This window comes from Schistocerca piceifrons, chromosome 7 (assembly GCF_021461385.2).
Source record: "Schistocerca piceifrons isolate TAMUIC-IGC-003096 chromosome 7, iqSchPice1.1, whole genome shotgun sequence".
NCBI lineage: Eukaryota > Metazoa > Arthropoda > Insecta > Orthoptera > Acrididae > Schistocerca > Schistocerca piceifrons.
Window position 1 is genome coordinate 354607361 of NC_060144.1, and position 15277 is coordinate 354622637.

Here is a 15277-nt window from a genome sequence, read left to right on the forward strand (position 1 = left end):
CTGTAGCAAGCTAGTAACTGTCAGAGATATTTCCAGATCTGACAATGAGATTAGAAAACAAATACCACAAACAGTCAGTACACCAACTCTACCTGGTTTCTAACAACTGCTTCCGATAATCTCCTCCAAAACAGAACAAAATAAAGTTCAAAGTCAAAAAGGATAAAATAAATACAAAAACACCACATTTAAAATTTTCACAGGGCCAAATGGAGTTTATTGCATTCAAATAAACCTTGTCAAATCTGCCTCATTCATTACATACCACCACCAGTCAGCTATCGGCTCCAACCTCAGTGAGGCAGCTACCTACTGAGTAGATGCATGCTCACTAAAGCCCAGATACATGAATGCGTATGTGAACTCTTTTAGAGGTTTCTTGAAAAGAACTTGATTGATCACTGAGGATCATTCACTACTGACTTCTTACAGCCAGCACTCTTAAAACGTCACCTGTCCCTCACAACTCTCCTCTTACACCTGTGAGATCTTGTGGCTGACTCGATTTCATAAGCTCCAAACTGCTCCATGAAATTCTTTTAGTGCCCATGCTTTTCAGTCAGTTGACCTCAAGAGCAGACCAAACTCGAGCAGAATGCAGACATTCACATTGGCCATTTTCTGCTCTCACGAACAACAGCGCCCTGTAAAGTTTCACTTCCTATCAGGATTTTAAGAAACATATTGTCAAGAGATGCTGGAAAACACCAGCCGTTATGGGAAACTCACCAACCCTTAAGCCCACATAGTGGACCCGACCTCAGCCCATTTAGGATTGCAGAAAGACTGACCTATCATCTCTAGGCTGGATGAAGCCCCGTTCCTGCCATCTGTCGCTCTGGCATTCAGTCACCAAGAGGGCAAGCCCACAGGTGCAGTCAGGAATGATACATTACAATATGAGACATGAAATATTTATTTTTATTAAAATGAAATTTCACTGCCCGCCATCCATGAGGAGCACGTGTTGATCTCACCGCAGATTTCTAGACTGAGCCACACACAATTGATTTCATCAAAGTGTAAGGGCCTGAAGATGGCATTGACACAACGCCAAAACTAGTAGCGAAGTAAATAAAAAATCTTAAGTACAGGAGGAGGAATTTCATTTTAATAAAGATTATACTAGCTGTGTCCCACCTTCATCCAGTTTAAATGTGGATGTACGAATATGACATATTTATGTCTACCCGGTTGTAATTATGTTTGGATTTTAAACAATCTCAGAGTAAATTTAATCTGTAAAATTTTTTTTTTAGAACAAAGTGAAGAGGCACTCCTGGAAAGAGCATTGGCAATGTCTCTGGAGGGGGGTGCCGAAGAACAGAGCAGCCAGGCAGGAATTCCAGATTTCTCCAAAATGACAGAAGAGGAACAAATTGCTCTAGCAATGCAAATGTCCATGCAAGATGCTCAGCGTAAGTATCTCTCAATATTAGTGAAAAAATAACATTTACCTTAAGGGTAATTAACCAAAACTCTATACATCCTTTAAAAGCCAGCACATGAAAATGTTCTTGATACTGCATCAAGGTGTTTGTTAATGTCTCCATTTACTACATTTTTTTCTCTTCCTCGTAGGGTTGCATTACATGATTAAAAATTCTCTTCATTGATAACTTGCTGTATATCAGTGACCAGTTCCCTCCCCCATCCTTGTTCAACCTGAGCTAGCACTCTGTTTCTAATTATCTAGATATCGATGGCATATTTAGCTCTCATGTCCTTCTAACGATGCCATATGCAGCACAACTTGAAAATACAGTGTAACCCACTTTTATGTTCCTGGAACATTCCACTGTTCACAACATTTTTATTGATCCTTTCCAACTTCCTATGCTGTCAGTGTTACTTGGTACACACATTTGCGTTATCAAAATTATAAGTTCCCACCATTTACAACATTCATGGGAAAGAAAATAAAAAATAACCAGTGTAAGCAACAAAAAGTGATGCTGGTAAGGTAACGGGTTTTCAAGCAGTGTCCACAAACGTAGTACAGTTAACTTTCATTAGCCAGGCATTCTCTGGTTCTGAAGTAACAGAAGTTGGAATGATTTATGCTGCTGATACCCTGTCCTAACTCTGCCAGCATAGTAATAATTATATTGTGTTGTGCATTGTTCGCAGTTATGTTATGGGATTGGACAAAACTTCAGTATTAGCCTGAACAATGAACAAGAGCCACAGGTAGTACTACTTCTTGTTAACATATAAATTAATTTTGAACTGTAATAGATGTGATGCCTCTTGGGAAAAATGTACGAAGTACAGGAAAGTTGTTGGCATATAATTTTGTAAAAAAACTGCAATAACTTTCATTTGCAGGAAGATAGTGTCACGTGGTTTATGGCATACATTTATTTATTTATTACTCCTCAGAATATTTGGTAATTTCTGAAGTGTTCTATTAGGGTGGAACCTAACAGCACAGCTAAAATGTAACTGCACATTCCACTCTGTATCGTATGCTACAAACATATATTTTATTATGCTGTTTCTCTACATACAGGTAAGGTCATGATGATATTTATGGAAAATAATTACCTTAGTGGGTCCACCATCTGGTGTAATCAGACAGCATCATCCAGTGGAACAACTCCTATCCTCTGTTTCACATATTCACTTTAAAAACTAATTTTCACCATAACACGTAGCAAGTTTTATGTCCTGTCTGCATTTAGAAGTTGTATACACACATGTAATGTGTCTAAGTCTTGTAATCATTTTTGGATTTATTCTACATTTTGAATGTAGGCATTGACACTTCCAACTGTATTTACGAATAGGAGATTAGGGAGGCAAAAAGTCAGTCGTCATAAGAAATTGAAGGGGAAAAAAAATACAATTTTGAATTTTTGTGGTAAAAAAATTCAATCATTAATGTGTTTATGGAATGTAAAACTTGTGCAAGACAAAGGTTTCCTGCACTTGCGTTTTTCTATAATTTGCTTTATTTTTAAAAGCCCCTGAAAAGTGTTTCACTGTATAGCAGCCAAAATCATTTGTAAAAGTCCTTGGTGTCCAGATGGGCAGCAAACTGAAAATCATAAATTAATCAAAAACTTTGTTCATTGGTTTGTCCTGATTTGCACTTCAGTGCTCACTTTTTGTCTGGATCTTCAAACGGTGATTCCGTGTACTTCCAGTTGGTGGTGCCCCACAGGTGAAGATACCAGAAATCCTGTTGTGGCATCATAATGTACTATGGAATATCTTCGTCGGTGATACCAGCTTTGATTGTCATTGAATCATTATCAGGCACAGGAAGTCTTTCAGTCACAGTACCTGTCATTACACAAATGATATTCATTGCCACACAACACACTGCTAGTCGCCGCAAGTGGAAACATGCTTTGTTGGTGCACCACACAATTTAACAAATTTTTACTGTGTTAAGCTGACACTACAGTGTTCATCTTTGGCACATCACAGTAGAAGCCATCAGTATTCAGCCAAGTAAAAAAAAAAAAGCTGAGCTATTCACTTGTTTGTTTATGTAAATAGGCTTCCAGTTTTTTCCTTTGTGCTAGACTGTGTTGTCATAGGTCTGATTTGAAATTCTAGACTCTTGACATGCTACTGTTCATGTCATTTTCACGTAATCTTTCATTGAATGTGCCACTACATGTGTGTGTCATGATATATTGTGTTTTTTTTTTTAACTTTTGTGAGTGCTGTGAAAAGCTCATACTATATCATCAGCTGTAAACATAATTTGTGCTTTTATGAACTTTTGGCCCCAGTATCTGCAGGGGCATGAATGAGAAACAGTGGTGGAGAAGGGAGTGATACAGGGTTATAGCCCATCCTCTGTTATTCAGCATATGTATTGAGCAAGCAGGGAGGGGGAATGAAGTAGGAATCAAAGTCCAGGGAGAAGAAATAAAAACTTTGAGGTTTGCCAATGACATTGTAATTCTGTCAGAGAAGGCAAAGAACATGGAAGAGCAGTTAAATGGAAAGGACAATGTCTTGAAAGGGGGATATAAGATGAACATCAACATAAGCAAAATGAGGATAATGGAATGTAGTAAAATTAAATCAGCAGGTGGAATTAGATTAGGAAATTCGACACTTAAACTAGTAAATGAGTTTTGCTGTTTGGGTAACAAAATAACTGATGATGGTTGAAGTAGAGGGAATATAAAATGTAGACTGGCAGTGGTAAGAAAAACATTTCTGAAGAATTGAAATTTGTCAACACCTTGAGGACTGGCAGCTTAGACACACTCTTGGTCCTGTGGACCGTCCATTTTTAGCGTTTTTTGAAATATCACTGGCATATATCTATTTTAAGATATCTTGAAACAGAAAACATATGAAAGAACACTCTTTAAGGTTTATTTTAAACGTTATTTTAGTTATATTGTTTGATGACAAAATTAATAACAACGAACATAAAATGTATGATTTCGGTTTCACAAAAAAATGCATTTTTTGGTTTTGTGCAAATCCACAGGTAATTAGCTTCAGTGTGGAAGATTTAGTGTGGAAGATTTTGAAGCACTCTGGCATGCAGAATGGTAAACTGCAGTCTGGACACAACCAGCTGGTTTCATTCCTACCTGCTTTACCACTAGATTTTTCTTTCTTTTTTTTTTCCTCGGAGCAAACTTCACACACTCTAATTGGATGCTCCTTCTCAGTGGCTGGAATTTTTTCTGCAAAATGTTGTCCTAGAAGTCTGTTGCTGTGAGTTTCGCTAGGAACATTGCCTAGTGCCAAATTTGTATCTTTGTGAATCAGTCCTTCACCAATTTGTCGTAGAAAAGTGGAAAAATGGCAGCTCTTTTTTTGAGCAGGAGTCCTGGTTTCCTGGCATAAGACAAATGCATTTGTTGTAGCCATTACAAGCATTTGGAAGAAAAATTTCTTCCACCACTTCATCTGTTTCCTCCTAAATGCATAGTAAGAAATCATTCGATCACTCCTATTGACCCCCATTTTGTAAATATTACAATCAAGAATGACATCTGGTTTTGATTTTACTTTGATACCTTCCTTTGTATGAACAGACGTGCCAGAGCTGGTCATTTTGTGCACAGTGGACAGGCATAGTACATCTCTTGTGTCTTTCCACTTCAAGCAAGCAGATGATTCCTCCTCATTGACACAGGTTCATATCTTTTCAGTTTTTGGAAGCAATTTCGTTTGGTAGTTCTTTCTGGTTAGTCATGCATGTACCTGCTGCTTTCGTTTTATGTTGCCACAGAAAATCGAATACTGCTGGTGAACTATAAAATCTGTCCATGTAAACAGTGTAGCCTTTTCCCAGGTAATCTGCTAGCAACCTCTCAAGTAATGGTATTATGGAGTTTTTCTTGTGTTTCTTTCCCGGCATATACCTCCATTCTGAGAACATAACCAGTTTTGGAATCGCACACAATAAACATCTTGATTCCATACTTGTCAGATATATTTTTTATGTAAACCTGAAATACCACTTTTCAACGTAAACCACACATGCCTTCATCAATAGTGGGGTTTTCTGATGAGTAAAGTGATTTTTGTGATTCTAATAAGAAATGATCCAGGATTGGCCGGATTTTATGCATGGGGTCGTGCTGAGGTTGACTTTTTGGGACGTAAGTTGCATTGTCATTCAAATGCAGGTTTGATAATATTGCCTTGAATCTGTTTCTGGCCATAACAGAACCAGGGAAAGAGGCTGAAATAAAATTTTTGGTAGACCAGTAACCTGTCAGTTTTGGTTTTTTCACAAGACACGTGTATAAATATGCCAAAAAACAAATACATTTCGGTTTTACTCCAACCCATGAAATATAAAAATTGTGAGTCTTTACCCTGGAAGCTGCTTTGAGTTTAGTCATAAACAGACTTTGCGTATCTGTTTGTTTCAGATTTTGTGCGTTTCATTATGGAATCATGGAAAAAGATCGAAAACACATTGAGAGGAGTGGAATTCTCATGAACAGCTGCCATTATTCCACTTTTCTGTACAAATTGTGGCACAGTAGGCTGATTGTCAGCAAATTTCCAGCCTAATTCGGCATCTGTGGGTTTTTCCCGCAAAATTCATTGCCTCTGTGTTGCAAAGGATGTACTTTTTCAATAACACTGGCTGCACAGGTGCAGGCTCATCAAATTCCTCTGCAAGATAGACGAGACGAGCAGGAATAAAATTTCTGCTAACTGAAGCAACTCAAGTAATATAAGTCATAATAATAATACTGAAGAAAATCTGCACTAGACAGCTCCTTTACCTGTATCTGAATCCTCTTCATTCTCTCCACATTCGGACATTTCCCACTCAGAACCAGAATCGTCCAATTATTCTTCTAAGGCCTCCAAAATTTCTTTCTCACTCAGAAAACGTGACATATTTGAGAGAAAAATGAACAAGAAACGGAAAGCAGTAAAGAGAACATTTGAAACCCACAGCTACACCAATGCACAATGGTGCAGTGTGTCACGAAAGCTGCTATGCATGTTTTGCCATTTGTTACGACATTGTTCTAAAACCAGAACACACACGGGACCAGCAGTCAATGAACATATAGGCAGGTGTTATATGCAGCAGCACCACAATAGCCGGCCTGCTTCCGGACCACTAATAGGCTGTGAGCGGCTTGCAACAGCAGCCCGACTTGTACTCGGGTGCGGTCGTTTCGAAGCGGTTCTGTGGCCCGACCTATTCTGTGGTTTGGTCACCAGAGTGTTAACACTGAGTGTAAATTTAAGTGTTAGATGGGTAGATCATGTAACTAATGAGGAGGTACTGAATAGAAGTGGGGAGAAAAGAAATTTGTGGCACAGCCTGACTAGAAGAAGGGATCGGTTGGTAGGACACATTCTGAGACATTAAGGGATTACCAATTTAGTATTGGAGGGAAGTGTAGGAGGTAAAAATCATAGAGGGAGACCAAGAGATGAATACAGTAAGCAGATTCAGAAGGTTGTAAGTTGCAGTTGTTAATTGGAGATGAAGAGGCTTGCACAGGATAGAGTAGCTTGGAGGGCTGCATCAAACCAGTTTTTGGACAGAAGATAACGGTGTATTCAACATAAAAACTTTATTGTATAAGGAACAATCAGAAAGTGGTCATTCAAAGGCTGTACATCCAGAATTGGTTTGGCAAACAAGCAAACGTCCCACTAGTGCACAAGGTTGAAGATAGTTGTTTGATAAAATGCAGTGTCCTGCTCTGTGAAATAGTCCATAACTGCTTGCTGCACATCCTAGTCCAACAGGAATCATTGACACTTGAAGGTATTTTTTAAGTGACCAAAGCCCAATAATTGCATGGGGAAAGATCAGGACTGTAGGGCGGGTGCCCGAGTGTGTATCACTTCAGTTGCCATAACTTCCATATTAAGATTGCATGATGTGCATTGTCATGAAGCAGTTTTCATGGACTTTTTGCCATAATTTGTATTCTCCATTCCTCAGTGGATGTCTGCCATTGTGTCTCCTTCGGCAGCCAAGAAAAGAATAACAGCACGTTTGCCCTGTTTTGATGCATTTGGTAATATCACCCTAGTTCACATTTTTGCATTTACTGCACGCTTGTCGAAAAGACAAGAATGCCATGCTAATCTGTTGCCTGTGTGTCAGTGCTTATATACCTCCATCAGAGTCGCACTACGTTACATATACACTGCAGCAACACCCTCAAATGGAAACTTTTTGATCGCCTTTGATCAGAGAGAGAGAGAGAGAGAGAGAGAGAGAGAGAGAGAGAGAGAGTGAGTACATTTGTACTACTGAAAGTGGAGGTAACTGTTAATTGTATCATTAGAATGGCACAGTATTTTGTGGAATAGTTAGCATATCAATGTTCATAATCTTGAATTCAAACATTGTGAATTATGTATACTTGAGAAATGACATTACCTTTTTTAGCTGAAGAAGTACCCATGAAAGAGGAAGGAAGCAGCTCTGTGAAAGAAGAGAAAACAGAAACTCCAATGGAAGTTGAGGGAGATGATGATTATTCTGAGGTGATGAATGATCCTGAATTTTTGCAGAGCGTTCTAGAAAATTTACCTGGAGTTGATCCACAAAGTGAGGCTATACGCAAAGCAGTTGGTAGTTTAAAAGACAAGAAAGAAAGTGACAAAAAAGATCGTAAGGATGATGATAAGGGGAAGAAATAAATCAACAAAATACTGATCTGTAAGTTATAAATTCTGAGGTTTCCAAATTTGTCTATCAGTGTTTTCAGTTTCAATGATACTGAAGAAATGATGGTTATGAGGCCACCAGTGGACTGGAAAATTTTTAATACTAAGACAAAAAATTAATGCAGCATTAACACTGAATATACTTAACCCCAGCTGTTCATTGCAGTTGCTGGACAGCTTTCTTGTCCTACTTCAATACACAAAATTGGTGTAAATTTTAGTTTGTAAGCAATGTTAATAAGAAATTGCTATCCAACTGTCTGAAGGTGAAACAGATATATTTATGTTGAAATTAAAGATTTTGACCTTCTTGAATGAGTTCTTTTTTTGTGCCCCCCATCTTCCTTAATAAATGTAAAATTTTTAGTTTTTTTTTGCCTCACAGCATTTAATAGTGTTGTTGCGAAGAAAGGAGTATGATTTGTGTGAACTTCAACAAAGTAATAATTGTCTGATGTAATCTTTACGTATATCTTCTTGTCTAGAATTTTTGTTTCTGTGTTTACTGTTTGCATTTATGATATTATTTTAAAACATATCAGTGTCAGTTCATTATGCTGAATAAATTTTTTGTTTTGCAAAAGTTTGGTTTGTGTGTACTTTATTATGCAGACTCACTTCATTAGATTTAAAAGTTAACTGTATTACAGATCTAGACTGTATTGCTCCTACAAGGGGACCTTACAGACTGGCCCTAATCTGTTTTCTTATACTGATTTCAGTGCCTGGACATCACTTTCTAAAGCAATATGATGTGATCCTTAAAACAAATTGCTGTAAGAAACTGATGCCAGGGCACTGAGCTTAAAAACTCATAAGTATGATGAAAATAAAATCTATGCAAGCCAGTTCATACTGCATCCAACATCTCGAACATTACAATAAATTGATGTCTAATATGAATCATTAAACTTGCAGATCCGCACACAATGGATTTAACTTTATGAATGTATTTGTATTTGAATTCTGTGATTTATCTCATGTGGTTCACATGGAAAACAACAAAGATTTGTGTATAGGTAACAATACTCATTTTACATTCAGTTGTAACAATATTAACAATGCTAATATTTATGTGAAAGGATCCATGACAGCAAAATTGTACACTAAAGCAGCAGTTGCCACAAGTAACAGAAACAGTGAAGATATAGTATGACAAATGAAAGTAATGAAAAGCAATGTGAAATGTGTTTTATTCATCTCATAACGTGCAGTATTCCAAAATTTGTTTATTTGACATTTTGTCACACTTACAATAATACTTTGTGAAAAACTTACTTACTTAAAATTTGTCAAACTTACAATATTTACATCCACTATAACCATCATAAATTTTTATTCCATTTTAGTGATCCAGCACAAAGTATCCCTTCGTCCTCCACAATCTAGAGTATAGACATATGTGAACTGTCAGAACATGGCACAAACTTTAAATTTATTTTTTAACTAAGACACTTACCCAAGTTAATGTACTTCTGGAGCCATCAGAATTGTCTTCTGTGAATACAACTTCCCTCCAGGGGTTGTCTTTGTGCTGCTGATCTTACATGAGAAAAGCTTCAAAGAGAATCTAGAGGTGGATGCTGAAGTGACTTGCTAGTTGCATCAATGTACATGGCAAGGTGAAAAGGGTGCAGTTCTAAAAGTCACAGTCTGTGTTATCACAGGATGGCCACAGTCTCTAGTTTGTGCTTTTTACTCATCTTTATGACAGATCTACAGTCAAGTCGAGGAACATTTTCTTAGAATCAGGACATCATGCTCCTAACACCACAAATAAAGTTGGACTTAAAAAAATCTCTTCTTGTTGCCAAAGGAAGTGCAAAGGACCTCTTAATTCAGCCAGCCTGTCATTGTTGGTAGCAATGTGGGACAGAATCTGCACATTGTCGCTCAATGTTTTCTCAGATGTTTCTGAACATGTTTTAATACACTAAATGGGTCTCCCAGGCCTCCATGATGTATGTGCATTGTCCTCATCTCTTAATATAATTTTCCTAAGTGGTGCCTATATTTGCCCATTAATGGAGAGTTTCCTTTCAGCACTTGTTTTGACCTAGTACAAAATGTCGATGTCAGTTTCAGGAAACACTTTGCGTGGATAAGTGGATAAAATTGGTGTAAGTATCTTGTGCATTCTTTAGACTTGTTTCCAAAGATGAGGTGACTTACCGAACAAAAACGCTGGCAGGTCGATAGACACACAAACATACACACAAAATTCAAGCTTTCGCAACAAATTGTTGCCTCATCAGGAAAGAGGGAAGGAGAGGGGAAGACGAAAGGAAGTGGGTTTTAAAGGAGAGGGTAAGGAGTCATTCCAATCCCGGGAGCGGAAAGACTTACCTTAGGGGGAAAAAAGGACAGGTATACACTCGCACACACGCACATATCCATCCACACATACAGACACAAGCAGACATATTTAAAGACAAAGAGTTTGGGCAGAGATGTCAGTCGAGGCAGAAGTGTAGAGGCAAAGAAGTTGTTGAAAGACAGGTGAGGTATGAGTGGCGGCAACTTGAAATTAGCGGAGATTGAGGCCTGGCGGATGACGAGAAGAGAGGATATACTGAAGGGCAAGTTCCCATCTCCGGAGTTCGGATAGGTTGGTGTTGGTGGGAAGTATCCAGATAACCCGGACGGTGTAACACTGTGCCAAGATGTGCTGGCCGTGCACCAAGGCATGTTTAGCCACAGGGTGATCCTCATTACCAACAAACACTGTCTGCCTGTGTCCATTCATGCGAATGGACAGTTTGTTGCTGGTCATTCCCACATAGAATGCGTCACAGTGTAGACAGGTCAGTTGGTAAATCACGTGGGTGCTTTCACACATGGCTCTGCCTTTGATCGTGTACACCTTCCGGGTTACAGGACTGGAGTAGGTAGTGGTGGGAGGGTGCATGGGACAGGTTTTGCATCGGGGGCGGTTACAAGGATAGGAGCCAGAGGGTAGGGAAGGTGGTTTGGGGATTTCATAGGGATGAACTAACAGGTTACGAAGGTTAGGTGGACGGCGGAAAGACACTCTGGGCGGAGTGGGGAGGATTTCATGAAGGATGGATCTCATTTCAGGGCAGGATTTGAGGAAGTCGTATCCCTGCTGGAGAGCCACATTCAGAGTCTGGTCCAGTCCCGGAAAGTATCCTGTCACAAGTGGGGCACTTTTGTGGTTCTTCTGTGGGGGATTCTGGGTTTGAGGGGACGAGGAAGTGGCTCTGGTTATTTGCTTCAAAGCAAAGGCCTTTACAAATGTCTGCTTGTGTCTGTGTATGTGTGGATGGATATGTGTGTGTGTGCGAGTGTATACCTGTCCTTTTTTCCCCCTAAGGTAAGTCTTTCCGCTCCCGGGATTGGAATGACTCCTTACCCTCTCCCTTAAAACCCATATCCTTTTGTCTTTCCTTCTCCTTCCCTCTTTCCTGACGAGGCAACCATTGGTTGCGAAAGCTAGAATTTTGTGTGTATGTTTGTGTTTGTTTGTGTGTCTATCGACCTGCCAGCGCTTTTGTTTGGTCAGTTTCATCATCTTTCTTTTTAGATATTTTTCCCACGTGGAATGTTTCCCTCTATTATATATATATATATATATATATATATATATATATATATATATATATATATATATATATATATACAAAGATGAGGTGACTTACCGAACAAAAGCGCTGGCTTGTGTCTGTGTATGTGTGGATGGATATGTGTGTGTGTGCGAGTGTATACCTGTCCTTTTTTCCCCCTAAGGTAAGTCTTTCCCACGTGGAATGTTTCCCTCTATTATATTCATATATATATATATATATATATATATATATATATATATATATATAATGGAAGGAAACATTCCCCGTGGGAAAAATTATATATAAAAACAAAGATGAGGTGACTTACCGAACAAAAGCGCTGGCAGGTCGATAGACACACAAACATACACACAAAATTCAAGCTTTCGCAACAAACTGTTGCAGACATATTTCATATGTGTCTGTATGTGTGGATGGATATGTGCGTGTGTGCGAGTGTATACCTGTCCTTTTTTCCCCCTAAGGTAAGTCTTTCCGCTCCCGGGATTGGAATGACTCCTTACCCTCTCCCTTAAAACCCACTTCCTTTCGTCTTCCCCTCTCCTTCCCTCTTTCCTGATGAGGCAACAGTTTGTTGCGAAAGCTTGAATTTTGTGTGTATGTTTGTGTTTGTTTGTGTGTCTATCGACCTGCCAGCGCTTTTGTTCGGTAAGTCACCTCATCTTTGTTTTTATATATATATATATATATATATATCTGCTATTGACATGATAGTCAAGCGGACAGGTAATTTGCAGACCAGTCATTGCTGCTTAAGATGCAGTGTTTGTGGTAGGAATGAGTGCTTAGACCTTTCACTAACAAAGAAATAGAGAAGCTGGCCAGTACTTACCTCAGCTCAGTACAGCCGATAGTCGCAAAACAGAACAGAAAATTTACATTCCTAGCTTTCGGAACTTTGTTCCTTCATCAGGGAGGGGAGAGGGGGAAAAAAGGGAAGAAGGGAAAGTGGATTCAGTTACTCACAACCCAGGTTATGAAGCAACAGGGAAAGGTAAATAGGGAGGGTAGCAAGGATGGAGGCATGGCTGTCAGAGGGAAGCCAAAGATATTCTACTGTTAAGTACTGTGCCAACTTCAAACCAAAGAGGATGCATACAGATGTAAAGAGGTATATAGTATAAACACAACTATTTAGGATGAAAAGATGTGTGAATGGTTAAAGAGGAGAGGGAAAAAGGAGAAGACTGAAGAGTAAATGGGAGTGAGGTTGGCTAACGTAGGTTCAGTCCAGGGGGATGGCGGGATGAAAGGATGTGCTGGAGTGCAAGTTCCCATCTCCGCAGTTCCGAGGGACTGGTGTTGGGTGGGAGAAGCCAAATGGCACGTACATTGTAGCAGGTTCCTCGGTCCCGAGAATTATGCTGGACGGCATGCTCTGCTACTGGGTATTGGACATCTCCTAGGCGGACAGTTCGTCTGTGCCCGTTCATGTGCTCAGCCAGTTTACTGAGCTGACGTAACTACTGGCCAGCCCCTCTATCTCTTTGTTAGTATTTGTTTCACATCTTAATGAGATTTTCCATTAATCATTGCTTAGACTTTTTGAGCATTATACAGAATGTTGTCTGTCATAACTGTCACACACATCCAATTGCAACAGCTACCAATCCCACAGCAGAAGCAGAGCTGTACTGAGATGATCTGTGCCACCCCATTGTAAAACTACATTTCTGCATTTTTCTACATGTAGCTAATTACCTAATTTCTAAGTACATTTAATAAAAATGAAGCATTTTAAAAAATATTTCTATATTGATAAAAAATATTGCACACAACAAATTAACCCATTTGCTACTACAGACATGATCTTTGCACTCCGCACTGAGGCAGCTTTTGTTACGGCTCTACTGCTTGCTGAATGATGGTTCCTGTGCTGAGAGGTGGCATACTGGCCGTATGAATGACTTATGACTTGCTCAATTTTTCAAAAACTATTAGGTGAACAAAAATTTGTTTGCACATGTACAGTCTGATATCTTTGCTTCATAAATGAATGAGTTTCTCTTCATTATCTGCTGTAGTTAGTGTCCTGCATAATATTAAGTAAAACATTGTGTGAAATTTTAATGATTTTGCAGAGGTAAAATAGCAGGGCATAAACCTTGCTTGTGGTCAATTTTGCTCATACATTGTAGTGAATAAAAGTAGATAAGATATCAAAATTTTATTTAAAATTGAGAGCAGAGGGATATCTCATTTTGTTCTCAAGTAACTGAGATTTACATCTGAAGGACAATTGCGCGCGACATGCCCATTCGCATCCTTGTGTATCGTGGAATCGTGGTCGTAACAATAAAAATATCTCGTAAAGGATTCAAAATATTGAAATGAGGGTTTTTGCAAATGATAGCATGCAATGACGCACATACTTTGCATGATAAATACTCGAAACTTTTTATTCACCGAGTATCTTGTCTGCAGCAATGAGAGGTCGGTGCCTCAGGATACATTCAGATGCCCATAGCACTGAAGGAAAACCCAAATGGTGCGCACATACATATCCGCACTATCTAGGGAATGGCATAGCAGTATGTGCATACACACCCACAGCACTGAAAGAGTTAAATGTATCATTGTAGTAAATAAATCACAAGTAGTATAGACATCCTAAAAAAAAAGGTCTTGTATTGTTTTTTGAGCTACTGTACATGGACCTTAGTCTGGTGTATAACAAAGAACCAGTATAAGAATCCTACTAGGCGATTTCACTGCACAGCTTGGCAGGGGAACAGTACACAAAAAAAACAGCGGTTTCTGAATACATAATTTTGCCAACAAGAATAGAACCAGATTCATTGTGTTATGTTGACAAAAGAATTTGAAAATCATGTCAACATCTGTGAGGAAACATTTCTGAAAGCAAAAGACCTGGAGGTAACCCATACAGTTGTTTGATGAGTATCAAATCCACTGTGCTGCCATCACATTCAAGTCACAGAAAGGAGTTCATGATGTACAAACCTGCAGAGGTGCAAACGTTGACTTGGAACACTATCTTGTTGACATCAATGTTAAATTTAGTCCAAAATAGCACACCACAAAAGTACACACCATCAGAAAATTAATAGAAAAGGACCCGAGGAACCAATTAAAACAGGACTGAAAGAAAGAAAAGGTTAGTCACCTGGGGACAGTTTCAAGCCAAGATCATACAGAAAGCCAAAAATCTAACCTGCTGAACAAGAACACAAAACAAAATTGTTGGGACTAAGTATGTGAAGACAATTTGGAAGAATGAAACATGGCCTTCCAGAAATATGAGGGTCATTCCATAAGTAATGCCCCACTTAAAAAAACACACACACACACACACACACACACACACACACACACACACACACACACACACACACATTAATATACAAAGACAAACACCCTTGTTGGTACTTTACTTTTGATGTTTGTTCTGTGTGCTGGTGAAATTTTGAATCATTCTGGCAGATGGCAGAGCCGTAGTACAGTGTCAAAATGGCGTCTACGTACGACTCGTGTTACAAGCAGCATGTTGTTATTGAACTCTTGTGTGCAGAAAAAGAAAC

General features: G+C 38.9%; 1 protein-coding gene across 1 annotated transcript in view; it reads left to right on the forward strand.

Moving 5' to 3' along the window:
* The window catches only part of LOC124805075 (26S proteasome non-ATPase regulatory subunit 4), an 87947-nt gene extending 79484 nt beyond the window's left edge, over positions 1-8463 (forward strand). Inside the window, exons 8-9 of the mRNA XM_047265507.1 lie at positions 1260-1418; positions 7868-8463. Coding sequence (XP_047121463.1) covers positions 1260-1418; positions 7868-8121 — 413 coding nt within the window. The 3' untranslated portion in view covers positions 8122-8463. The remainder of the gene's footprint in view (positions 1-1259; positions 1419-7867) is intronic.
* The last annotated feature ends 6814 nt before the right edge of the window (positions 8464-15277 follow it).